The sequence below is a fragment of the Rattus rattus genome, chromosome 1, assembly GCF_011064425.1.
Source record: "Rattus rattus isolate New Zealand chromosome 1, Rrattus_CSIRO_v1, whole genome shotgun sequence".
Taxonomy (NCBI): Eukaryota; Metazoa; Chordata; class Mammalia; order Rodentia; family Muridae; genus Rattus; species Rattus rattus.
Window position 1 is genome coordinate 258,752,047 of NC_046154.1, and position 22,030 is coordinate 258,774,076.

Consider the following 22,030-nt stretch of genomic DNA (forward strand, 5'->3'; position numbering starts at 1 on the left):
TTCAGCTTCCAGCAATTCTCTTATCGGTGCTTCCTGTCTCTCATTAGAGGCATACTGAGATCCAAACCAGATGCCCACCATCACACCTGACATTTGTGTGGATTCCACGTAGCGGATCTCCCATTGCCAGGCTGGTGCAGCCAGTGCACACGTTCTTTATAAGTGTGCAAGCCATTTATAAAAGGGACGCGAGCCCTCTTCGTCACAGTGTCTACGAATTCATTCTTATTATTTTTTTAATAATGTATATTTGTACATATTTGGGGGTAGGTTATGTGTATAAGTGCAGGTGTCTTCTCCAGCCCCTTAAGATTTATTTTTATTAATTTTTAAACCCACAGACAAGTTCCACTTGTTTCTTTTTTATTTTTAAGATTTATTTATTATATGAATACACTGTAGCTGTCTTCAGACACACCAGAAGAGGGCATCAGATCCCCATTACAGATGGTTGTGAGCCACCATGTGGTTGCTGGGATTTGAACTCAGGACCTCTGGAAGAGCAGTCAGTGCTCTTAACCACTGAGCCATCTCTCCAGCCCCATTTGTTTCTTCTTTATGACTCTTTTTGCTGGCTATTATGGCCATGTTTTTTTATATATGTGACTATAAAATATAAAAGCTCTTTATCCTAAAGTCCGTGTCTGCTCATTCTGTCCCGTGTGGGTCAGTGTGGAGTTAAGTTTTTCCTCTCAGTTTTCACTGATTTATTGCAGGTCTAGCATTTTTTAAAATATGCATTTCTTTACAGTTTTTCATTATTTCTATTTATGTTTATGAGAGTTTTGCCTTCATGTGCATGAACACCACACATGCTTGTGCCAGAGGAGGTGCTGAACCTCCCTCCATGTGGGCACTGGGAATCAAACTCAGGCCCTACATTGCAATTGCACTGACTGCAAACTGCACACATAAGAGAACGTTCTCTGTGTGCTAGCACTTAACTCTCCTGAAGCCTAACTCAGTTTACAAGGGCAATGAGGGACAAACTCAGCTCAGTAGTAAAGTGCCTGCTTAGTGCGTACAGACATTGGAGTTGATTTCCAGTACACGAATGTACACACATGGACATACATGCATGGTACAAAATCAACCAAACAAAAAACACCCTGGAGTTTTAAGCCGGGTACAGTGGTCCATGGTTGTAGACTCAGTTCTTGGGAGGCTGAGGCAGGCGGATCTCTGTGAATTCAAGGCCAGCCTGGTCTACGTACGCAGACTTTTTGTTGTTGTTGTTCTTCTTCTTTTGTTTTGTTTGTTTTTGTTTTTGTTTTTGTTTTTGTTTTTGAGACAGAGTTTCTCTTCTGTAGTTCTGGAACTCTCTCTGTAGATCAGGCTGTTGAGAGACTATACCTTTTTTTTTTTTCTTTTTTTTTTCGAGCTGGGGACCAACCTAGGGGCCTTGTGCTTGCTAGGCAAGCGCTCTACCACTGAGCTAAATCCCCAACCCCACCCCCCAAATCTTTTATATAAGCAAGGCTATACTATATACAACCACATACCATGCTTTTCTATTTGACATCATATATTCATAATTTCCCTATAATTTTATATTTTTTGAAAGCATGGTTATATACCATTTGCTCATATGCCCTCAGGTAATAAATTATTAAAATTTCTTATTTTTCCTGATTAGATACTCAGATTGGCTTTACATTTTTTTCCCATTAATTTATTTATTCACTTAACATCCCAGTCTCAGTCCCCCACCTCCCAGTGTCCCTCTCTGTACCCGCTGGTTTTGTTTGTCAACTGACACAAGCTGGAGTTGTCACAGAGAAAGAAATGCTTCCATGAGATCCAGCTGTAAGGCACTTTCTCAATTAGTGATCAAGGGGAGAAGGCCCAGCCCATTGTGGGTGGTGTCATCCCTAGCCCGGTAGCCCTGGGTTCTATGAGAAAGCAAGTCGAGCAAGCCAGGAGAAGCAATCCAGTAAGCAGCATCCCTTCATGGCCTCTGCATCAGCTCCTGCTACTTGACCTGCTTAAGTTCCAGTCCTGACTTCCTTTGGTGGTGAGCAGCAGTGTGTAAGTGTAAGCTGAATAAACCCTTTCCTCCCCAACTTGCTTCTTGATCAAGATGTTTTGTGCAGGAATAAAAACCCTAAGACACCCTCACAAGTCTCTCCTCCTGCCCCCCTTTCCCTTCTGCTTTGAGAAGGCGGAGGCCCATCTTGGCACTTCAACACTGCAGGACTAAGCAAATCCTTTCCCACTGAGGTCGGACAAGGCAGCCCAGTTAGGGGGATGGGCTCCACAGGCAGGCAACAGAGTCAGGGGCAGCCTCCCCACTCCAGCTACTGGGGGAGCCCCATGAAGATCAAGCTGCACATGTGCATATGTGTGGAGAGACCTGGTCCAGCCCATGCTTGTTTTTTGGTTGGGAGTCCCAAGAGTCCAGGTCAGTTGGCCCTGTTGGTCTCCCTGTGGAGTTCCCATCACCTTCAGGTCCCCCACCTTCATCCAACTCTTCCACAAGACTCCGAAAGCTCTGTCTAATTTTTGGCTGTAGGTTTCTGCATCTGTTTCCGCCAGCTCCTGGGCGAAGCCTCTCAGAGGACAGTTATGCTATGCTTCTGTCTGCAAGCCTAACAGAGTACCATTAATGCTGGCTGGGATTAGTTCTTGCCCATTGGATGGTTCTCAAGTTGGACCGGTCTTTGGTTGGCCGTTTCCTCAGGCTCTGCTCCATCTTTGTCCCTGCCCTTCTTTAGGCAGGGCAGATTTTGGGTCAGAGGTTTTGTGGGTGGGTTAGTGTCCTTACTCCTCCACTGGGAGTCCTGCCTGACTACAGCAGGTGGCCACTTCAGGCTCCACATCTCCCACTGCTAGGAGTCTCAGAGTCTCATAGACTCCCTGGAGCCTCGGGAAATTGGAAATCGTTCTACCTCAAGATCCAGCTATACCGCTCCTGGGCATGTACCCAAAAGATGCTCCACCATCCTACAAGGACACTTGCTCCACTATGTTCATAGCAACTTTATTCATAATAGCCAGAAACTGGAAGGAACCCACATGTCCCTCAACTGAAGAAAAGATAAAGAAAATGTGGTTCATTTACACAATGAAATATTACTCAGCTATGTAAAATGAGGACATCATGACATTTCCAGGCAAATGGATGGAACTGGGAAGTATCATCCTGAGTGAGGTAACCCAGACCCCAGAGGACATGCATGGTACTCACTTACAAGTGGACATTAGCCATAAAGTACAGGATACCCATGCTACAATCCACAGACCCAAAGACACTAACAGCTCAAGGAAGGATGCTTGAGTCTCACTCAGGAGGGGATATAAAATATCCAGAGGTGGGTGGAGGGAGGGAACTGGGTGAGAGAAGGCACAGGGAGGGGAATGAAGGGGGATCAGGTGTGAGAGAGCTGGGCAAAGAGGACTGGGAGAGTGACAGGAAACTGGTGGATGTGGGGGTGAGGTCATCTCTAGGTCAGAGACCTGGGATTGGGGAGATTCCAGGGAGTCTATGGCTTCACATTTTTGCTTTTACATAGACCTAAGAAACATGTCTTTGAATAACAAATATGTATTTCTAGTTGTGATGGTTAGTCTTGTCGACAGACTCTAGAACTGCCTAGGAGAGGGGCCTCAGGCATACCTGTGGGGGACTGTCTTCTTAACTGTGGGTGAGGCCTGGGGTATGTGCATGGGATACTGATCTGAGTGGGTTCATTCCTCTCTTCTTCCTCACTGTGGATTCGATGTGGCCAGATGCTTCAAGTTCTTGCTGCCTGCACTGCCTTGCCATGGTGGACTGTAATCTGAGAGTGTGTGTTAAGTAACCCCCCTCCTTTTTATTTGCTTTTTTGCTTTTGTTGGGAAGTTTGTCACAGCGATCAAGGTCGGAATTCTGTGTGGACAACCAGACTTGGACATGGTCTAGTCTCCCCCCCGACCTGCATCTCCAAACCCAGGTTTTCATCAGTGGAGACAGGCCTGGGGTGGTCAAGAGGGCAGACCTTTGAAGGAAAGTTTCCCTGCTCTCACAAAGCAACTAAAACTGAGATATTTACTGTAATTGTGAGAGGTAGAGAAACTGAGCTGGACCTGAACAGGAACGTGACCCTTCCAGGCAAGGATCTAAAGATTTATTTATTTTATTTTGTATATGAGTACACTGTAGCTGTCTTCAGACACACCAGAAGAGGGCATCAGATCTCATTACAGATGGTTGTGAGCCACCATGTGGTTGCTGGGATTTGAACTCAGGACCTCTGGAAGAGCAGTCGGTGCTCTTAACCACTGAGCCATCTCTCTAGCCCCCAGGCAAGGATCTAACAGCTGTTCTCTGAGTAGCTCTTCCCCAGGCACCAAGTGACCTGCAGACTGCAGAAGTGGCAAAAGCCTACAAGTTCACCAGCGTGTGAACTGAAGCCCAAGAAAATCAAGGGATCATATCTTTAAAAAATTACTAAATGCCTATGCCTCGTAAGCACCAATGGGAGTACTGGAAGAAAATAAGGAATGGAGCAAAGACCATCTTTTTCTGCTTGCATTTTTTTTTTTTGAGTCAAGAGGTTCACTATGTAATCCAGGCTGGCCTCGACCCTGAGCTTCTCCTGCCTCAGCATAGTGAGTGCTGGAATCACAGGCGTGCACCACCATAGTTGGCTCCGAGACAGTATTGAATGAGATAATGGGGAAGTATACTTTTAGGAGGTAATGGTTGTCAGATTTTTTTCATTAATGAAATAGAGATTCGTGTAATTAAGATCAGTGAGCCTCAGGCAGAGAAGACATGTTAAATAAACCTACACAAAGATACACCGGACCGAAGCCTCAGAACACCAGCAATGGAAATGGTCTATGTGCAGCTGAAGCAGAAAGAGATGTGCCAATGTGTTGTGTTGCAGTAGAAATGGATGTTAAGGCAAAAGGAAAAGTTAACATTAAAACAGTGAAGTTGGAAAACACTGAGTATGATATATAAAAGGGCTCTAAGCCAATGTCAGCAGGTCAGGAGGCTCTCCCAAAATCTGCTCTGGTAAGGAAGGTGTGCCAGTCACCGCTGCCCTTTCATACATTATTTGTCGTGTGTGTGTGTGTGTGTGTGTGTGTGTGTGTGTGTGTGTGTGTGTGTGTGTGTGTGTGTGGTGTGTGTGTGTGTGTGTGCATGGTTTGTGTGTGTGTGTGCATGGTTTGTGTGTGTGTGTGTGTGTGTGTGTTGTGTTGTGTGTGTTGGTGTGTTGGTTGTGTTTGGTGGTGGTTGTTTGTGTGTTGTGTGTGTGTGGTGTGTGTGTGGGGTGGGTTGGTTGGGTGTTTGGGTTGGTGGTGTTGTTGTGGGTGTTGTTGTGGGTGTGTGTGTGTGGTGTGTGTGTGTGTGTGTGTGTGTGTGTGTGTGTGTGTGTGTGTGTGGTGTGTGTGTGTGTGTGTGTGGTGTGTTTGTGTGCGGTGTGTGTGTGTGTGTGTGTGGTGTGGTGTGGTGTGTGTGTGTGGTTGGTGTGGTTGGGTGTGTGGGTGTTGTGTGTGTGTGGTTGTGTTTGTGTGTGTGTGTGTTGTGGGTGTGTGGTTGGTGTGTGTGTGTTGTGTGTGTGTGTGTGGTGTGTGTGTGTGTGTTTGTGTGTGTGTGTGTGTGTTGTGTGTGGTGGTGTGTGTGTGTGTGTGTGGTGTGTGTGTGTTGTGTGTGTGTGTGGTGTGTGTGTGGTGTGGTGTGTGTGTGTGTGTGGTATGTGTGTGTGTGTGTGTGTGTGTGGTTTGTGTGGGTGTGAGTTGTGGTGTGTGTGTGTGGTTTTTGTGTGGGTGTGTGTGTGTGGTGTGTGTGTGTGTGGTGTGTGTGTGTGTATGGTGTGGTGTGTGTGTGTGTGTGTGTGTGTGTGTGGGAGTCCCACTATGGAGTCCTGACTGGCTGGCCTTGAACTCCCTGTGGAGTCTAAGCTAGCCTCAGACTTACAGAGACCCAACTGCTTCTTCTTCCTGTATGCCAGGATTAAAGACACATGCCTCCATGCCCGACTGCTGCACCTTTGAAGCATGACTATTGAGTGATCGTTATTAAATCATTGTGCGTGGTGTGTGTGTGTGTGTGTGTGTGTGTGTGTGTGTGTGTGTGTGTGACAGCGCCTTTATTCAGATGGAGAAACTGGGTTCTGGTGCACTGAACAGTTGCCTTATGTCCAGAACATTTGTGGCTAAATGAAGATGGGTATTCACTCTCAGATCCTAAGTCTGGAGAATCCGTGCTCTTGGAGCCAAAGAGAAACTCCACAGGAGAAGTGGGAGGTGACCCCTCCCCAGATTGTTCATGCTTTGGGGATCTGGATGTGATCATCTGGTAAGAGGGAGGCTTGTGTGGGGTGTGGAAGTTATAGTCTGAGATGAGTTTAGATTGGACAATTCCAGTGCATCCTGAGAAAGCCTGGAGACTTCTTGGAGAAGTCACACTTGGCCATTCAGAAATGAAGAAGCTGGTTGATCAGGGCACCCCACCTGACTCTCTGAGCCCCTTGTGCTCTGTGACTTCCAGCCTTAACACTCTAGTGTCTGGTTCTTCCTTCAAAACTAATTCCAGTGTGAGGTCCCCTACCCCTCCTCCTCTAACTTGTCCAACATAACTTTGATCCTCTCTCTCACTTCACAGTTGGATCCATTTCTGCCCTTTCTCTCCACACAGAACTCCGTAGTAAGCCCATGTTTCAACTTGGAGGTTTTCCATACCCAGAACAGAGCCAGGAGCATAGGTGGCCCCAAGAAACAGCAGTTCGGTTGAATGAACAGAGCCTCAACTCTCTGGTGCCCACCACTATCTTTGTCCAGGTTCTTCAGTCTGTACCACACAGAGAAAGTTCAGCGTCGGCCTCTGGGTTCTGGACTCTGATTCCAGATCTATTCACATCCTTTGAGGTAGAGTCACTGTCCTGGTCCCATTAGCACTGTGAGGATAATGACTTCTCTAGCTGGAGTCAGCAAATCTTAAGTTTCTTTTGGCTCCATCAGCACCCAGTGGAGAACAGCTCCGACAAGGTCTGATCAGCACCCTGGAGTGGACAGCTCCCTCGGCCACCGGTTAGGCGGTCTAGCGGGTTAGGAGGTCTAGCGGGTTCGTAGGTCTGGTTGGTTAGGAGGTCTGAGGGGCTTCCTGACCAACTCTGCTTTTCGAATTTACCGGGCATGAATGCTGTTCCTAAGTCCTCGCCCATCACCCCACATGAGCCGTCCACCTCCCAGAAGCATTGCACACCGCCGTAACTAGAGGCGCACAGACCCGGGCCGCCTTGGTCCTGGCTCCTGGGTCTACCGCACCCATTTCCCCCTCGCATCTCTTCGGCTCCTGCAGAAACCTTTGGTCTACCAGCGCCTCTGCTTCCACCTATCCCTTCTCGCCAGTTCGTCGCCTAGAACCACGCAAGCCGCACGCCAGCTTTCCCGACCAGAATCTCACCACCACCACTACCACCGCTACCACCACCACCTCGCATCCCGCATCCCACCCCCCCCCCTCGGCTCGACCCCCATTCCTCCGCCCCCACCTCAGGCCCCGCCCTGCGCCACTCCCTCCCCTCACCCCTGCGGCGCGGCTCGCTGCCGCGGTGTCCTGGCAGGGCGCTGAGGTGTGTCGCCGACGGGTGTCGCAGGGCGTGTCACGAGGTGAGTGGGGAGACAGAGGCCGCGAGCCTGAGTACCAAGGGCGCGCGGTGCTCCTCACCCCTCCCCCTCACTGCCGGCCGGCGGTTCCTGGGAAGATGGCGGATCGCGCGGAGATGTTTTCTCTCTCAACCTTTCACTCGCTGTCGCCTCCGGGCTGCAGGTACGCATTCGGCGGGGCTCATCTTCACGTAGGTCTCTTCGGCCTGCCACCCCACCCCATCGACTTCAACTACCCAGGCCGGAGCGCCTCCTTGGTTTGCAGGCCTCTGCCTGATGCTCCCATCCCCCATCCTAGGCTCCGGGTCCCTCCGTGTTTGCTCCTTGTCGCGCAGACCCGATGGCACCCATTCCTCCCCCACCCCTCCCCAAACACAGACACATATTCACTTTTCCCGTTGGGCCACCGAACCGCACCCAGTCAAGGCCGATGACCTAGCAAGGGTGGGGTCTCTGGATTGACCCTTTGAGGGATTTTAGGCAGGGTGCTCAACACCTACTCCGTTCCTGGCAGTGTCCTTTTGGCCTTGTTGTGTCTCCTTCCATAGAGGCTAGGGCCTGTCCCCCAGCCCCCCAGGACGGCAGAGAGTGAAATCAAGCTTGAAGCTCTGGGGGTGAGATGGAGAAGTTGGGATTGGAGGGGGCTGGATCTTTGGATGTAGGCCTGTTCTGTAGGAGTGGGTGGGGACACAAGCAGAACAGCTGGACCCCTCCCTCTCCTGTTGTCGCCATTACCCCTCCCCCTGTCGGTTCAAGGTGTCTCCCCTGAGGCTGAAACTGTGGCCCACAGGGGCTGGGAGCTGAGCTGAAAAGGAGTGGGAGGGGTTTGTGGACCGATGCCTCCTCTGGGCTCATTTGCAGTGGTGGAGGAGGGGACCCAGGGGAGAGCAGTGCCTGGGGTCAAAATGACGTGGCTTTAGCATATGAGTAGAGGGCCCTGGGAGCTGGACATATCCCACCAATGTCCTCAGGATCAGCTCTCAGGTCAGGAGCCCAAGACAGGTGACTCTCTGACCCCCGCATCCTCTTCAGGCCTCCCCAGGACATAAGCCTGGAAGAATTTGATGATGAAGACCTATCTGAGATCACGGACGACTGTGGCCTGGGCCTTAGCTACGACTCGGACCACTGCGAGAAGGTGGGGGAAAGGGCTGGGTGTGCAGGGTCTGAGTAAAGGAGAGGTCCACATAGGCTCAGTTTCCCCAGCATTCTTGTGGGTTTAGGAGTCTCGAGTTCAGCTTCCATGTAAAAATTCCTCTGCTCTTGCTGATAGCCCCTTGGTGTTGGTCTTCTTTCCTAACACACTGTTGGCCAATCAGAGGGCTTTCTCTGGCAGACCTCCCCACCGTAGTGCCACAAGAGGAGGTGTGGGCCTTTGCTTGGGTGCTTCTGTCCTAAGATCACTCACCACGAAGATCTAAACCCTCCAGTTTCTACCAAAACTCAACCTCCGTGGCCTTGTCCAATCTCATCTCCCTCTAACATCTTTCCCCTTCAAACCCTCCGCTAATACATGTTTCCATTTCCATTCGTTTTGAGGAAATGCCACGTGTCAAGTGCAGGGGGGCTTACAGGCATTGAGAGCACAGCCAGATAGCAGCCTCACCCCACCCCAACTTTCAGTTTAGCGGGGGCGGAGGGGCAAATAGAAGTGAGAGGTAGTGCTCACCCATATGCCAGTGGCCCCGTTCCAACTGGACACAAAGCATGATGGGGGAGGAGAGCGGGGGAGGGAACCCAATCCAGACTGAGGGAATCAGGAAGACTTTCCAGAGGAAATGTCAGTCTTAGAACCCCCAAGGTTAGCAGGAATCAGGCAGATGGGGTTAGGTAGGAGGATGTGGAAGGGAGGAATTGCTGGCAGAAGGTCTGGCTACGCCAAAGACCCTGAGTTTGGTACAGATTTGGTGAATCATCAGAGTGAAGGCTTTCCACACTGATGTATTCATCTGTTAGTTACTGACGATGTTCCCATGGGTGAGTACCCCAGTGCACAGTGTGGACATGACCTGTTCTGGTGGTCTTACAGTTTGATGCGTAAGCCACAAACTGTGAATTAAAAAGAAATGCGAGGAAGGCAGCAGACCAACAGGGTAGATATGATGGGGCTTGGGGAGGGGGTGAATAAAGCTGGGAGGTTAGTTGAGGTTATTGTGAAATGTCTCAGACTCTGGGACCTTCCCAGAAGTGTGGTTAATATGTCTCTTAAGCAGATTTTTTTTTCTTAATCAATCAAACCTCGCTCTGTTGATGGGGTACAGTGAACTGGAAGGAACTCTCCAGTTTCCTGCTTCCCCGCTTCTTCTAGTGCCGGGGACTCCAGGTGATTGATGTACTCTGGTCCAGCCCTGTCTTATTCCTCCTTCCTGCAGGACAGTCTCTCCCTGGGTCGCTCAGAGCAGCCGCACCCTATCTGTTCCTTCCAAGATGATTTCCAGGAGTTTGAGATGATCGATGACAATGAGGAAGAGGAAGACGAGGAGGAGGAGGAAGAGGAGGAAGAGGAGGAAGATGGAGACGGGGAGGGCAGAGCAGGGGGAGGATCTGGTTCACAGGCACTTGCTGGAGAATCCCTTATTCCCTCTCCTTCCATAGAGGAGTCCCACAAGCTCCGACCCACCACCCTCCACCTGACTACACTTGGAGCCCAGGTGAGCCTCCTGAGACCCACAGTACTAGAGCTGAGTTCGGGGCCGCTGTAGCGGGCCCTTTCTTCTCCTTATTGACGGAGTGGTCCTCAGCTATACCGATTTGTTCTCCTACCTAGGACTCCCTCAACAACAACAGCAATGGAGGCTTTACCTCTGCACCCCCATCTTCCTGGCAGGAAACAGTGCTGCGTTCACCAGCCCAGGAGCCCCTTAAAGGTGAGGGATGGGGGCAGTTAGGAGCCCAGCGGAAGAGGAAGGGGAGGGAGGGATGGCTGGTTGCTTGAAGGAGGCAGTAACCCAACTCTCTGCCCTGCAGAGCTACCAGCCCCTCTCTTGCCAGCAGAAGAGGAGCACCATGAGGTACAGTCCCTTGCACGCCCTGGTTGTGACTGTGAAGGGAACCAGCCCCCAGAGCCACCAGCATCAGGTGGGGCTTCCCCTTCCTCGGATCCTGGTATCGAGGCTGACTTGAGAAGCCACTCTAGTGGAGGCCATGAAGGTCGGCGAAGCAGCCAGGAGCTCTCATCACCAGGCTCGGACTCTGAGGAGGCAGGCGGCGCACGCCTAGGGCGCATGATCTCGTCCATTTCTGAGACGGAGCTGGAGCTGAGCAGTGACAGTGGCAGCAGCAGCGGCCGCTCCTCACACCTCACCAACTCTATCGAGGAGGCTTCGTCCCCAGCCTCAGAGCCTGAACCTGAGCCCGAGCCCGAGCCACTACATGAACCTCCCCGCCGCCCTGCCTTCCTGCCTGTGGGCCAGGACGACACCAACAGCGAGTATGAGTCGGGCTCTGAGTCTGAGCCTGATCTGAGCGAGGATGCTGACTCGCCCTGGCTGCTCAGCAACCTGGTGAGCCGCATGATCTCCGAGGGCTCCTCGCCTATTCGTTGCCCTGGCCAGTGCTTATCTCCTCCTGCACCACGCCCGCCAGAAGAGGCTGCATCCCAGGCCAACCCGGTACCCCAGGACTGCCAAGACCCTGAGGCAGTAGCAGGGCCCCACGTGGAGTTAGTGGACATGGACACCCTTTGCGGGCCACCTCCGCCGGCCCCTGCAGCACCTCGGCTTGGTCCAGCGCAGCCTGGGCCCTGCCTTTTCCTTAGTAACCCAACACGTGATACCATCACCCCGCTTTGGGCCCCACCCGGACGCACTGCTCGCCCTGGCCGCTCCTGTTCTGCTGCCTGTTCGGAGGAGGAGGAGGAGGATGACGAGGAAGAGGACGAGGAGGATGAGGAGGATGCTGAGGACAGCGTGATTCCCCCTGGTTCCAGGACTACAGGCTCTACTGCGCCGCTGGATGCCTCGCTGGTGTACGACGCAGTTAAATACACACTAGTGGTGGATGAGCACACGCAGCTAGAGCTGGTGAGTCTGCGGCGCTGTGCAGGCCTGGACAACGACAGTGAAGAGGACAGCAGCTGCGAGGCCAGTGAGGAAGAGGCGGGAGCTACGTTACTAGGCAGTGACCAAGTGCCAGAAGACGCCTCTCCTGACAGTCCCGACCTCACCTTCTCCAAGAAGTTCCTCAATGTCTTTGTCAACAGCACATCTCGATCTTCCAGTGAGTGGGAAGTGGGGAGATGTGTGGAGGCCCTAGAGGAAGAAGTGCCATCCTGGCCCCAGCCCCTATCTGGTCCCCTGAAGTGTCCAGGGGGCCTTAAATTCTAGAGTTGGTCAAGGCTGGACCGTTCTTTTTTTTTTCTTTTTTTCTTTTCTTTCTTTCTTAGAACAATAGGCAATGTTCATCTCCAAGTGGCAGGGAGTCAGCCTGTAGTGGGTTACCCTTTCCTTCTTCCTTGACTTAGGATGTCCAAACAGTTTGTTGCAGGGAGGGGATTTGGCTCCAGCCCAAGGCCAGGCCTTTCAGTACGTTTCTTTCTCCATGGCACTGCTGACTCTCCCCACCGCTGTCTCTCTTGTCTCTCAGGCACTGAGTCTTTCGGTCTTTTTTCCTGTGTGGTCAATGGAGAAGAGAGAGAGCAGACACACCGGGCTGTCTTCAGGTACATTACCCTCCCTCAGCCCCACCCCAGGCCCAGTCTGTAGACTCCTTAGGACACTACTGTATGTGACTTATCTCGGCCAGTGTGGTCTCAGTCAACCTCTCCCCTGCCCTCAGGTTCATCCCTCGACATCCGGATGAACTAGAGTTAGATGTGGACGACCCGGTGTTGGTGGAAGCCGAAGAGGATGACTTTTGGTTCCGTGGCTTCAACATGCGCACCGGCGAGCGTGGAGTGTTCCCTGCCTTCTACGCCCATGCAGTACCTGGTCCTGCCAAGGACCTGCTGGGTAAGATCCCACCTACCAGAGAAAGCTTGCCACCACAGACTTCCCCCTATATCACCCTCTGACCATGTGACTTCCTCTCCCAACCCTCCAGGGAGCAAGCGGAGCCCTTGCTGGGTAGATCGCTTTGATGTGCAGTTCTTGGGGTCCGTGGAGGTACCATGTCACCAGGGCAATGGTATCTTGTGTGCGGCCATGCAAAAGGTCAGTGTGGAGATGGCGTCAGGCACAGGCTGGAGGCCCACTTGAATGTCACTCCAGTCTCACAGGGTGGCACAGCTCCCGTGGTTCTAAGCCTTCTTGAAGAGAGATGTTATATATAGGGCTGGCTCTCAGGCCTGATTCAGAGGCCCAGTCAGAAAAACTCAGAGCAGAGCAAAGCACCTGTCTCTCTTACCTCTGGGTCTATTGGTCAGTTCAAGCAAATCTTTCCCCTCTCTGCTGATTCCTCCTCCCAAAAGCCATCAACCTTCTGTCTGAAATTAAAGTCAATGCTCATGCCCCCTTCCCTGAGACAATTATCAGTACCTGCTGATCTGCCATGCAGAAACTGAGCCTGATGTGCCCTGGGTGGCAGGACAGACCACATCTATACCAAAGAACTCCAGCCAGGTTATGGAGATCAGGCAGTGAGGTGGCTGGAAGTGTGGGCAGAATAAGTTCTTGGCACCTGAACCAAGAGAAGCTGTTGGAACAGAAGGGAGGCCAGGTACAGAGTGATGACTGGCTTGTTCTGAGGGCAAAGATAGCCAAGGTCATCCTTTGTTCTTCCAGAATTGTCTGTGGGGCCTTAGGTGACAAGAGTACGAAGACAATCTAAAATGAACAGAGGCATGGAGAGAGAGAGAGAGAGAGGAGGGAGGGGGAGGAGGGAGGGGAGAGGGAGGGAGGGGGAGGGAGGGAGGGGGAGAGAGAGAGAGAGAGAGAGAGAGAGAGAGAGAGAGAGAGAGAGAGAGAGAGAGAGCGCACCCATGATGGGGTCCTCAAGGCCCCCTTCCCCACCATCTTCTCTGACTTCTCCCTCAGATTGCCACAGCCCGGAAACTAACGGTCCACCTGCGCCCTCCTGCCTCTTGTGACCTTGAGATCTCTCTGCGGGGGGTCAAGCTGAGTCTGAGTGGAGGAGGACCTGAGGTGGGGAATGTGACAGACTGGGGACCAGAGGGAGGCTTGAAGGTGGTGGTGGTGGGGTAGTTTCAAGCCAAGGAAAACTGTGGGGCGGGGGCATCAAGGAGGCATGGAGTGGGAGTGGTCACGGCTCTCCCTAGCCAATCAGGGACGACTCTGCTCACCTCTAGTTCCAGCGTTGCAGCCACTTTTTCCAGATGAAGAACATCTCCTTCTGTGGCTGTCATCCCCGAAACAGCTGGTAAGAACCTGTTCCCTCTGTCTGTTATTCCTTCAAAGGCCACCGAGGGCTGCCTATTCTCCAATCCCCGCCCACCCTTAGGGCTCCACCCATACCAATACGGTGCCCAATCCATGCCATTCAGGCTAGATGCTGGTCCACCCACAGAGATGCAACAGAATCCACCCCAGTTCCACTACGGTGGAGGCTGAGGAGTACCTGGCGTGCCACGTCTGTATACGGTTAGGGATACATGGTATTAGGTACTAAGGTCACAGACGGCCTCCCTTAGCTGCCGCCGATTGACCGTGCCCTTCATCAAGATACTAATGCTCTCTGTGTTACTATTGGTCACTGCACGTACCTCAGAGAGCTATTATGAAATGTGTGAATGAATATGAATGCTTAAGGCGGGGCCTTAATAATACTTATAAATAATACCTGTTAGGTGGGGGATAGTAGATCTGATTAGCCGCAGTTTGGGGGTGGGGTCTGGAGTCTCAAGCTACTCGTCTGGGTAACAGTTGCTATTAGTATTACCGGGGTGCCCAAGGCTAGGCCAGTGCTCTGACACCCACTTTGTCAATGTCCCCACAGCTATTTTGGCTTCATTACCAAACACCCGCTGCTAAGCCGCTTTGCCTGCCACGTCTTTGTGTCCCAGGAGTCTATGAGGCCAGTGGCAAGGAGCGTGGGGTGAGTAGGAAGGTGGAGCAGGGGCCCAGGAGGACACAGGGCATGGAAAGGCTCGGGTGCATGACAGGGCGGGGCGTGACTGGCGGTTGCTAGAAAGGGTGCTGTGTGGACACAGTTGCTACTCAAGACTCGGGAGAGCACTGAGCTAAGCCCTGCGTCTCCCTCTTTGCAGCCGGGCCTTCCTGGAGTACTACCAGGAGCACCTGGCATTCGCCTGCCCCACAGAAGATATCTACCTGGAGTAGCACTCACCTCCCTCAGCTCCCATCCACACAGCTCTGAGTATCTCAAGGCCCGCCATGGCTTGAGCAAGGACCGGATCGGGGACATTTGGAACCTTACCTTGTGGGAGTCTCTGGGCTGGGAACTTTTCTCCTTTATCCCCAGGTCATGGCTTTCGGGAGCTGTTGGGGAGAGGAGCCTCAGCAGCCATACTTTTCTTCCGATGCATCTTTTTCCTCTCTCGTCCCGTTCTTCCGACTGCCTTTCCTCTGTCTCTCGCCCCTTTCTGTGCCTGTAGACCTAGCTCTTTGCTCTCTCTTTTGGAGTTAGAACCTGAGGGAGGGGAGTAGGCTCAAGGTAACCGATGAAGTCAGGTTCCCCCGGTGTTCCCTCCTGCCCTTCTCTTGTGATTTATAAATGAATTTTAATTTTTATAGTGAATCTCAAGGGATCATCCCACCTTTGATCACAGGAAGGGATCCTAGGCCCCAATTCACAAGGAGCTCGGGAAGGAGGGGGAGGGGCTTCCAAGAGAACCTTAGGGTGACTAGGTGGTTCTTGATGCTCACCCAAAGCCCCCAATGCTGCTAGGAGGAGGGCACCCTCAAAGGGTGCTCCCCACAGGTCATCTGCTTTTGCCGCTGCTAACACCCCTGCAGTCCAGCCAGTGAGTATCTGCCCTGCGTGCGCCACCTGCTGTGTACGTGGGCCCTGCCCACGGCATCAATAAACTCTGCTTGGTGTGACGCTGGCTGTTTTTAAGGTGGTGCCCAGGTGGGGTCCAGGTCTCAGGTGCTGCCTGTGGTTATGAAAGGGAGGACCCAGGGTGAAGGGGTCACGGGAGGGGTCTTCAGTGCTTCCTGAAGTCCTGTTGAGGGCGGATAACTGCATGCTATGCTAGAGCCCTGCTGAAGGTGTTGTCTGGAGGTGCTCACAGGATTTACTCCAAACGCACTTGATTTCCTGCAGAGATAGCCCAGGTCTGAAAGTACTGGCCACGGACGCTGTGTCTTTCCCATGTGAGGTATGGGGAGAGTTGTGGCTCAGACCGTGGTGGTAGTGGTGATGATGGTGGTGGGGGTGTATGTGTGTGCTCGAGTGTGTGTATGCCATGAACAACTTGAGAAATAATGTCTTTGGGTCTCACAAATTGGTATTTTTTCAAAGTCTTACACAGTAAGCCAGCAGAAAATAAGTAACAAAAACAAAGCAAAAACAAAAAACTGTGCCTGTAGGGTACTTTAGATCCTCACCAAGATTCTTTCCTGGGACCCCTGAGTGATTCCAACCTCGGGGGAATGATCCTTTGACAGTAGGTGGTTGACAGTAGGTGGCCCCTGACCTTAGGCAGCACCACAGAAAGAGAACAGGTGACGGCTGTGAGCCACACAGTGAACAAAGGAATGATTTGACAGTTTGCTATATAAAAACAAAAAACATCGTCTTAGCCTGGCGTGGTAGCACATATTTAACAGAAGAACATTGGAGGCTGAGACAGGATGACTGTGACCTTAAGGCCAACCTAGGCTCTATGATGTGATCCTCCCCCTCCCACACCAGAACAGTAACTATAAAAATCATCTTTACTTAAGGTCTCTTCAGTGTGCCAACAAACAAAAATATTCACGATATGTGCAAATATCAGGGACGAAGACCAGTTGCTGTGGAGTTGTCATATTTTAGTTCATGTGCCAGGGACATCCCAAGTGTCCAGGAGAATCTGTAAATATCTTTCTGCTACTTAGCAGAGGCTGGAAAGAGGCAGGCAGCCACTTGGGGGCAGCATGAAACCCGCACCCCTGTGCTGGGTGGTGGAGGCATGGCCTCCAGGCCTACACAGCTCAGCAGCAGAGACCGCCCCACCTCCAGATATGTATCCTTTCTGCCCTGTGTCCCTCCCAGGGCCCAGGCTTCCTCCCCTGACCCTCTCTGTCTCTTTGGCTTTTCAGATGGTTAGCATTTTTCCTCCTGCCTGGCAATTAGGACAGCTGTGGGACATGCTTGGTGGCCTTTCCTTGCTGCTTTCCTCCTACCTCTCTGGTTGCCCCACAAGCCCTGTCCTGTCCTGGGTTCTTCCTTACTGGCTTCAAGGCAGGCAAGCATAGGGAATAGCTTAGTAACTTGGGACTCCACTTGGTCTGGGCTACACCCCTCTTCTGGCATCCTTACCTGCATGCACATGCACATAACACCCCTCTCCAGTGTGCCTAGCAAACCTGTTGGCAACCTAGGACTCCCACCTGCACTGAGATGCACAAGATTCCACTCTGGAAAGTGGGATGAGTTTCTCTTCCTCTCAAGGATTTACTACACTTTAGATCCTATTCAGTCATATTGCAGTTATGTCCCGAATCAGAACAGGGAGACTGGCTTGGTGTGAACTGGACTGGGGTGCATTGTGGATTAAGGCAAAATGTTCTGTAGACAAACTTTTAGGGGAGAATTCCCTATTTACCACTTTACGCCTATGAGTAGTTGGATGTGCATATGATTAAAACAAGATGCGTTACGGAAAGAGACCTGTGCACTGGACGGAGGGTTTCTGTATTCCAAGCCTGCCTCTCAAAATAGAGAACCACCCAAACTCTGCCAACAGTGTCTCCTCCTTCCTCTGCTCTCCATAGAAGAAGCCTCCAGGCATCAACCTGGAGACCGTGAGCATCTTCACTCATACGGCCCCGGTCACTCATGATATCATAGTTGACCTGTACTATCGCTTTGCTTTGAATAAAACTAACCTGGCTCATAAGGTGTGTGCTTATTTGAGTTTCTCATGTCAGATGCCAAGAGCCTGACCAGCCTGGACCAAGACCACGGGCTTTACACCTCCCATGGAAATGACCATGAGGGTAGATGTGTACTGTTGCACATTAACTCCCAGCTCCAGTTAACAGTCCAGTCGCTCCCACAGAGTCAAACAAGTGGTCACTGGGCCAGGGCTGAGAACCTGAGTCTGCCTAGGGGACACCACACACACTTGGAACTAACGTCTGAATTTACAAGAGATTTTCCCCCCACCCACTATATCCATGTATGTTCTGTGGTTTTGTTTTTTTTTTTTTCTTCTTCTCAATCACCTGAACCTCGGGGCTGAGGATAAACCGGATTCCTCTTGCCACCCTCACCTCCACCTTGTCACCCTTCAGTTTGTCTATTGTCTCCACCCTCTTGACTTGGATCAAATTTCCTCGATTTTCCTCCATCTTTGTACAAAAATAAAACAAACAAACCAAAAGAAAAGAAAAGAGAAAGCTCAGCCTCCTGGGTAGATCTCTGTCCTTAAACGCTGCAGCAATTCCTTCAAGATCTCAGCCTGGTCTACCCACACTCCTCTCCGGCTCCCTCCCCTCCCCTGCTACTACCAGCGTTCTGGGAACACCTGCTGCCAGGCCCTCTTGTTGCCAGGCAACCATCCCCCTGGGCATTAGGAGCCCTGAGCCTTGGGTCACCTGCTTATTTCCTTGTTGCTGCAATACCCTAGGTCCTCCAGACAGTGTAGCACCTGGCTTGACGCAAAAGCCTCAGAGCTCTGTGAAATACTCTGTCTTAGGGTTTCACTGCTGTGAGCAGACACCGTGACCAAGGCAACTCTTATACAGACAAAACGGGCTGGCTTACAGGTTCAGAGGTTCTGACCATTATCATCAAGGTGGGAGCATGGCAGCATGCAGGCAGGCATGATGCAGGAGGAGCTGAGTTCTACATCTTCATCTGAAGGCTGCTAAGAGAAGACTGGCTTCCAGGCAGCTAGGATGAGGGTCTTAAAGCCTACCGCCACAGTGACACACCTCCTCCAACATGGCCACACCTCCTCCAACATGGCCACACCTTCTCAACAAGGCCACACCTCCTCCAACATGGCCACACCTCTTCCAACATGGCCACACCTCCTAATAGTGCCACGCCCTGGGCTGAGCACATACAAACCATCACACTCTGGTATTACTTGTGGAAACCTAGCTCAAGAGAAGCACCCTAAATACAAAGTTTTCAACAAAGCACAAGATATGTTGATTTATATCCTCACTTAAATTACTGAAGGTAGGCTAGATCATGGCTCATGGTGGAATGGGTGCCTCCCTGCATGAAGACTTGGGTTCAGCTCCTAGCAACACACAAATGGAAACAGCAAAACAAACAAACAAAGCATTATCAAGCAATTAACTACTGAGCAACAGGATTTACTAAAATGAGGTATATTTACACAATTGGAATATTAAGACGATATGAAAAATATGCTTGTATATGTTTTTAATAAAATCATGTAATAGTAAGAGAAATATGGAGAACTATACATAGTATGTTAGAGATTATGAGTTGAAAACTACCGAGAAGAAACTTTAAAAATAACAGTTGAAGCCAAGGGAAAGGCTGAAAACCTACATTAATTTCACTTATCAAAAATTTTAAGCTGGACAGTGGTGGCACACACCTTCAATCCCAGCACTCAGGAGGCAGAGGCAGGTGGATCTCAGCCTTGTCTACAAAGTGAATTTCAGGACAGACAAGGCTATGAAGAGAAACCCTGTCTTGAAAAAAAAATTCCTTTTAGAGATTAGTGGGCTGGGTAGTAATGAAGGAAGAGTCCAAGCAGAAACTCAAGGCAGGAATCGATGAGGACTGCGGAGGGATGCTACTTGCTGTCTTGCTCCTCTGCTTTCTTATACAACCCAGGGCCACCTGCTCAGGGTGGCACTGTCTACCTCTGTGGGCTGGGCACACATCAAGCATTAACCAAGAAAATGCACACAGACTTAGTCCTGTTCTGCCTGGAACATATCACTCCTGCCAGCCGGGCACTAACAATTATCACCCAATCCAGGACTTAAACTGTGATAGAGTGGCTGATGTTTTGCCTTTGAATAGAACGTCCCAAAAGATGGGACCACTAGTCAGCTGCCATGGACTAGATTCTCCACTGGTTGGGGACAATCTGATCACCTTGCTGCCCAATCCTGACCTGGAGCCACCACAGCACGAGTGTCAAGCACTGGCAGAAGCCCATGGGTGGAGGAAGGACCTCTGCGACTGGCTGATTGACCCCTGCTGAAAGCCGAGGACCTTGTCTACAGACAGGAACAGTTCTCTTCATGAATGAAGGTCAGAGACAAGTGGGTGCTGCCATGGTGGACAACACAATGTCATCTGGGATGGCTGAACCTCAACCCCCCAGTACATCAGTGCCGCAGATGCCTTTGCCATCTCTTGGATGTCCTGGTGAAGCCAACAACTGTGAGTACTATTCATTGCTCAGGATATCAGGAGGGAAGAGATTCAGTGGCATTGGGCAGTAACAAAGCAGATAAAGTGGCTCAGGAAATGGCTATGCAGGAGCCTATCCTGGTTACAGGCCTGCAAGAGACAGCCACTGGGAACTGGGATTGGACTAAGGGATGGCCTCACTTAGAATGTACAACAGAAGAAAAGGCCCAAATTGCTTAAAAGATAAAGGACAGTGGCACACTTGAGGGGAAAGCTATACTCCCCAGAGAACAAAGAAAAGACTCACTTTGCCAAATACAGAAATGGACTCATTTAGGAGATAAGAAGTTTGTCCAAGTAGTTAAAGTGTATGTAATAGACTTTAAGATTTTAGCCAGAGAGGCAGTAAAAAATATAAGGTATGTCAGTAGTGAATGCTTAGCAAGCAAACAGGGCAAAGAGACCTAGAGAGTTTAGTGAAAAGTCGAAGTGAACTTCACTGAGATAAAACCAGAAAAATATGATCAAGTATTTCCTAGTGCTTGTAGATACCTTTCCAGGAACAGATAGAAGCTTTCCTCACCAAACAAGAGACGGCCTCTGCAATCATCAAGAAGATACTGGAAGAAATCTTCCCCTGATTTGGAATGCCCAAGGTAATCTGGTCAGACAACGGCCCTACTTTCGTTGCCAAGTAAGCCAGGGTGTGGCCAAGTATTTAGAGGTCAATTGGAAATTACATTGTATTTACAGACCTCAAAGTTCAGGACAGGTAGAGTAAATAAAACTCTAAGAGAGACCCTGACCAAATTAAATTAACCATGGAGACTGGCGCAGACTGGGTGACACTCCTTCCCTCTTGCTCTCTTCAGAGCAAGAAATATCCCTTCCAGATTCAGTCTTACCCCTTTGAGATCTTATATGGGGCCTCAGCCCCCCTGACTGTATTAGATGATGTTACTGAACCAACATGTCATAGTGCCATAGTAATAATGATTTGTGTGCCAGGCTAAAAGACCTACAGGTGATACAGAAAGAAATCTGCTCACAGCTGACAGCAGCCTATGCCCCGGAGACCCCTGAGTTCCAGGTCGGAGACTGCAGCTACACTGAGCCCAGACATTCGAGCCTCGCTGGAAAGGACTGTACCTGGTGCTGCTGACCACCCTGACAGCTGTCAATTCTCAGCCCTCACCAGCCGTGTACTAGCTGTTGGGGCTGAGAGCTGGGACCTAGAGGGAAATTCAGTCATGTTTGTCCTGGGTTCTATCAAGATAGGTGTGGGATAGGCTTGATTTCCATTACAAATGATGTAACATTGCATATGCTAGTACTCCTAACACTTGGGACTGTGCCTCAGGGATCACAATCTGTATAAGTTTAGAAGTTCTAAAAGCTAGTCATGACCTTGGTGTGTAGGCTTAGTGTCCAGATTGGAATCCTGATGCTAAAGACTTAGTAAAAAAAAAGAGAAAAAAAAAGAGTTGAGAATTACTTAAGGCTATCTAGGTGCTACAAGGGCAGCACAAGGACATCTGCCCTTGCCCTGCAATGCAAGGCTTATAGAGAATTCAGAACTGCCATTGACTCAGATATAAAAAGAGTGAAAGACTTTTTAGCTGACCTCCAAGAATACCTAACCTCCCTCTCAGACGTAGTCCTTCAGAATAGGAGAAGATTAGACCTGATATTCCTTAAAGGAGTCTGTGTGCTACACTGAAAGAAGAATGTTGCTTCTATGTAGACCATTCAGGAATAATTAAAGACTCCATGAATAAACTTAGAGAAAGGTTAGACAAAAGACAGAGAGACAGAGAAGCACATCAGGGATGGTTTGAGAGCTGGTTTAGTAGATCTCCTTGGATGACTACTCTGATATCTTCCCTTATGGGACCCTTCTTAGTTTTGCTTCTGCTTCTGACTATAGGTCCATGTGTGTTAAAGAAACTAGTTAATAGGTTTGACACCTACAAAAAGATAGAGACGCTCAACAAGGTTGGTTTGAGTCTTGGTTCAC

The 22,030-nt window shown here is 50.5% G+C and overlaps 1 protein-coding gene across 1 annotated transcript; it reads left to right on the top strand.

Annotated features, from left to right (window-relative positions):
* The first annotated feature begins 6,972 nt into the window (after positions 1-6,972).
* On the top strand, positions 6,973-17,557 carry Mapk8ip2 (mitogen-activated protein kinase 8 interacting protein 2). The gene is made up of 12 exons (XM_032919570.1): positions 6,973-7,762; positions 8,632-8,737; positions 9,972-10,250; positions 10,367-10,466; positions 10,567-11,817; positions 12,184-12,259; positions 12,376-12,548; positions 12,640-12,749; positions 13,572-13,679; positions 13,844-13,914; positions 14,491-14,589; positions 14,762-17,557. Exons 1-12 carry the CDS (start codon positions 7,698-7,700, stop codon positions 14,832-14,834), a joined length of 2,511 nt encoding a protein of 836 aa, XP_032775461.1. The 5' UTR covers positions 6,973-7,697; the 3' UTR covers positions 14,835-17,557.
* Positions 17,558-22,030: the final 4,473 nt, after the last annotated feature.

Bases quoted from the DNA above. Each gene is read 5' to 3' on its own strand.
- Mapk8ip2 (XM_032919570.1), top strand. From the start codon at position 7,698: ATGGCGGATCGCGCGGAGATGTTTTCTCTCTCAACCTTTCACTCGCTG. The intron at 10,251-10,366 runs GTGAGCCTCCTG...TCTCCTACCTAG, and splicing joins TGACTACACTTGGAGCCCAG to GACTCCCTCAACAACAACAG. The intron at 10,467-10,566 runs GTGAGGGATGGG...TCTGCCCTGCAG, and splicing joins AGCCCAGGAGCCCCTTAAAG to AGCTACCAGCCCCTCTCTTG.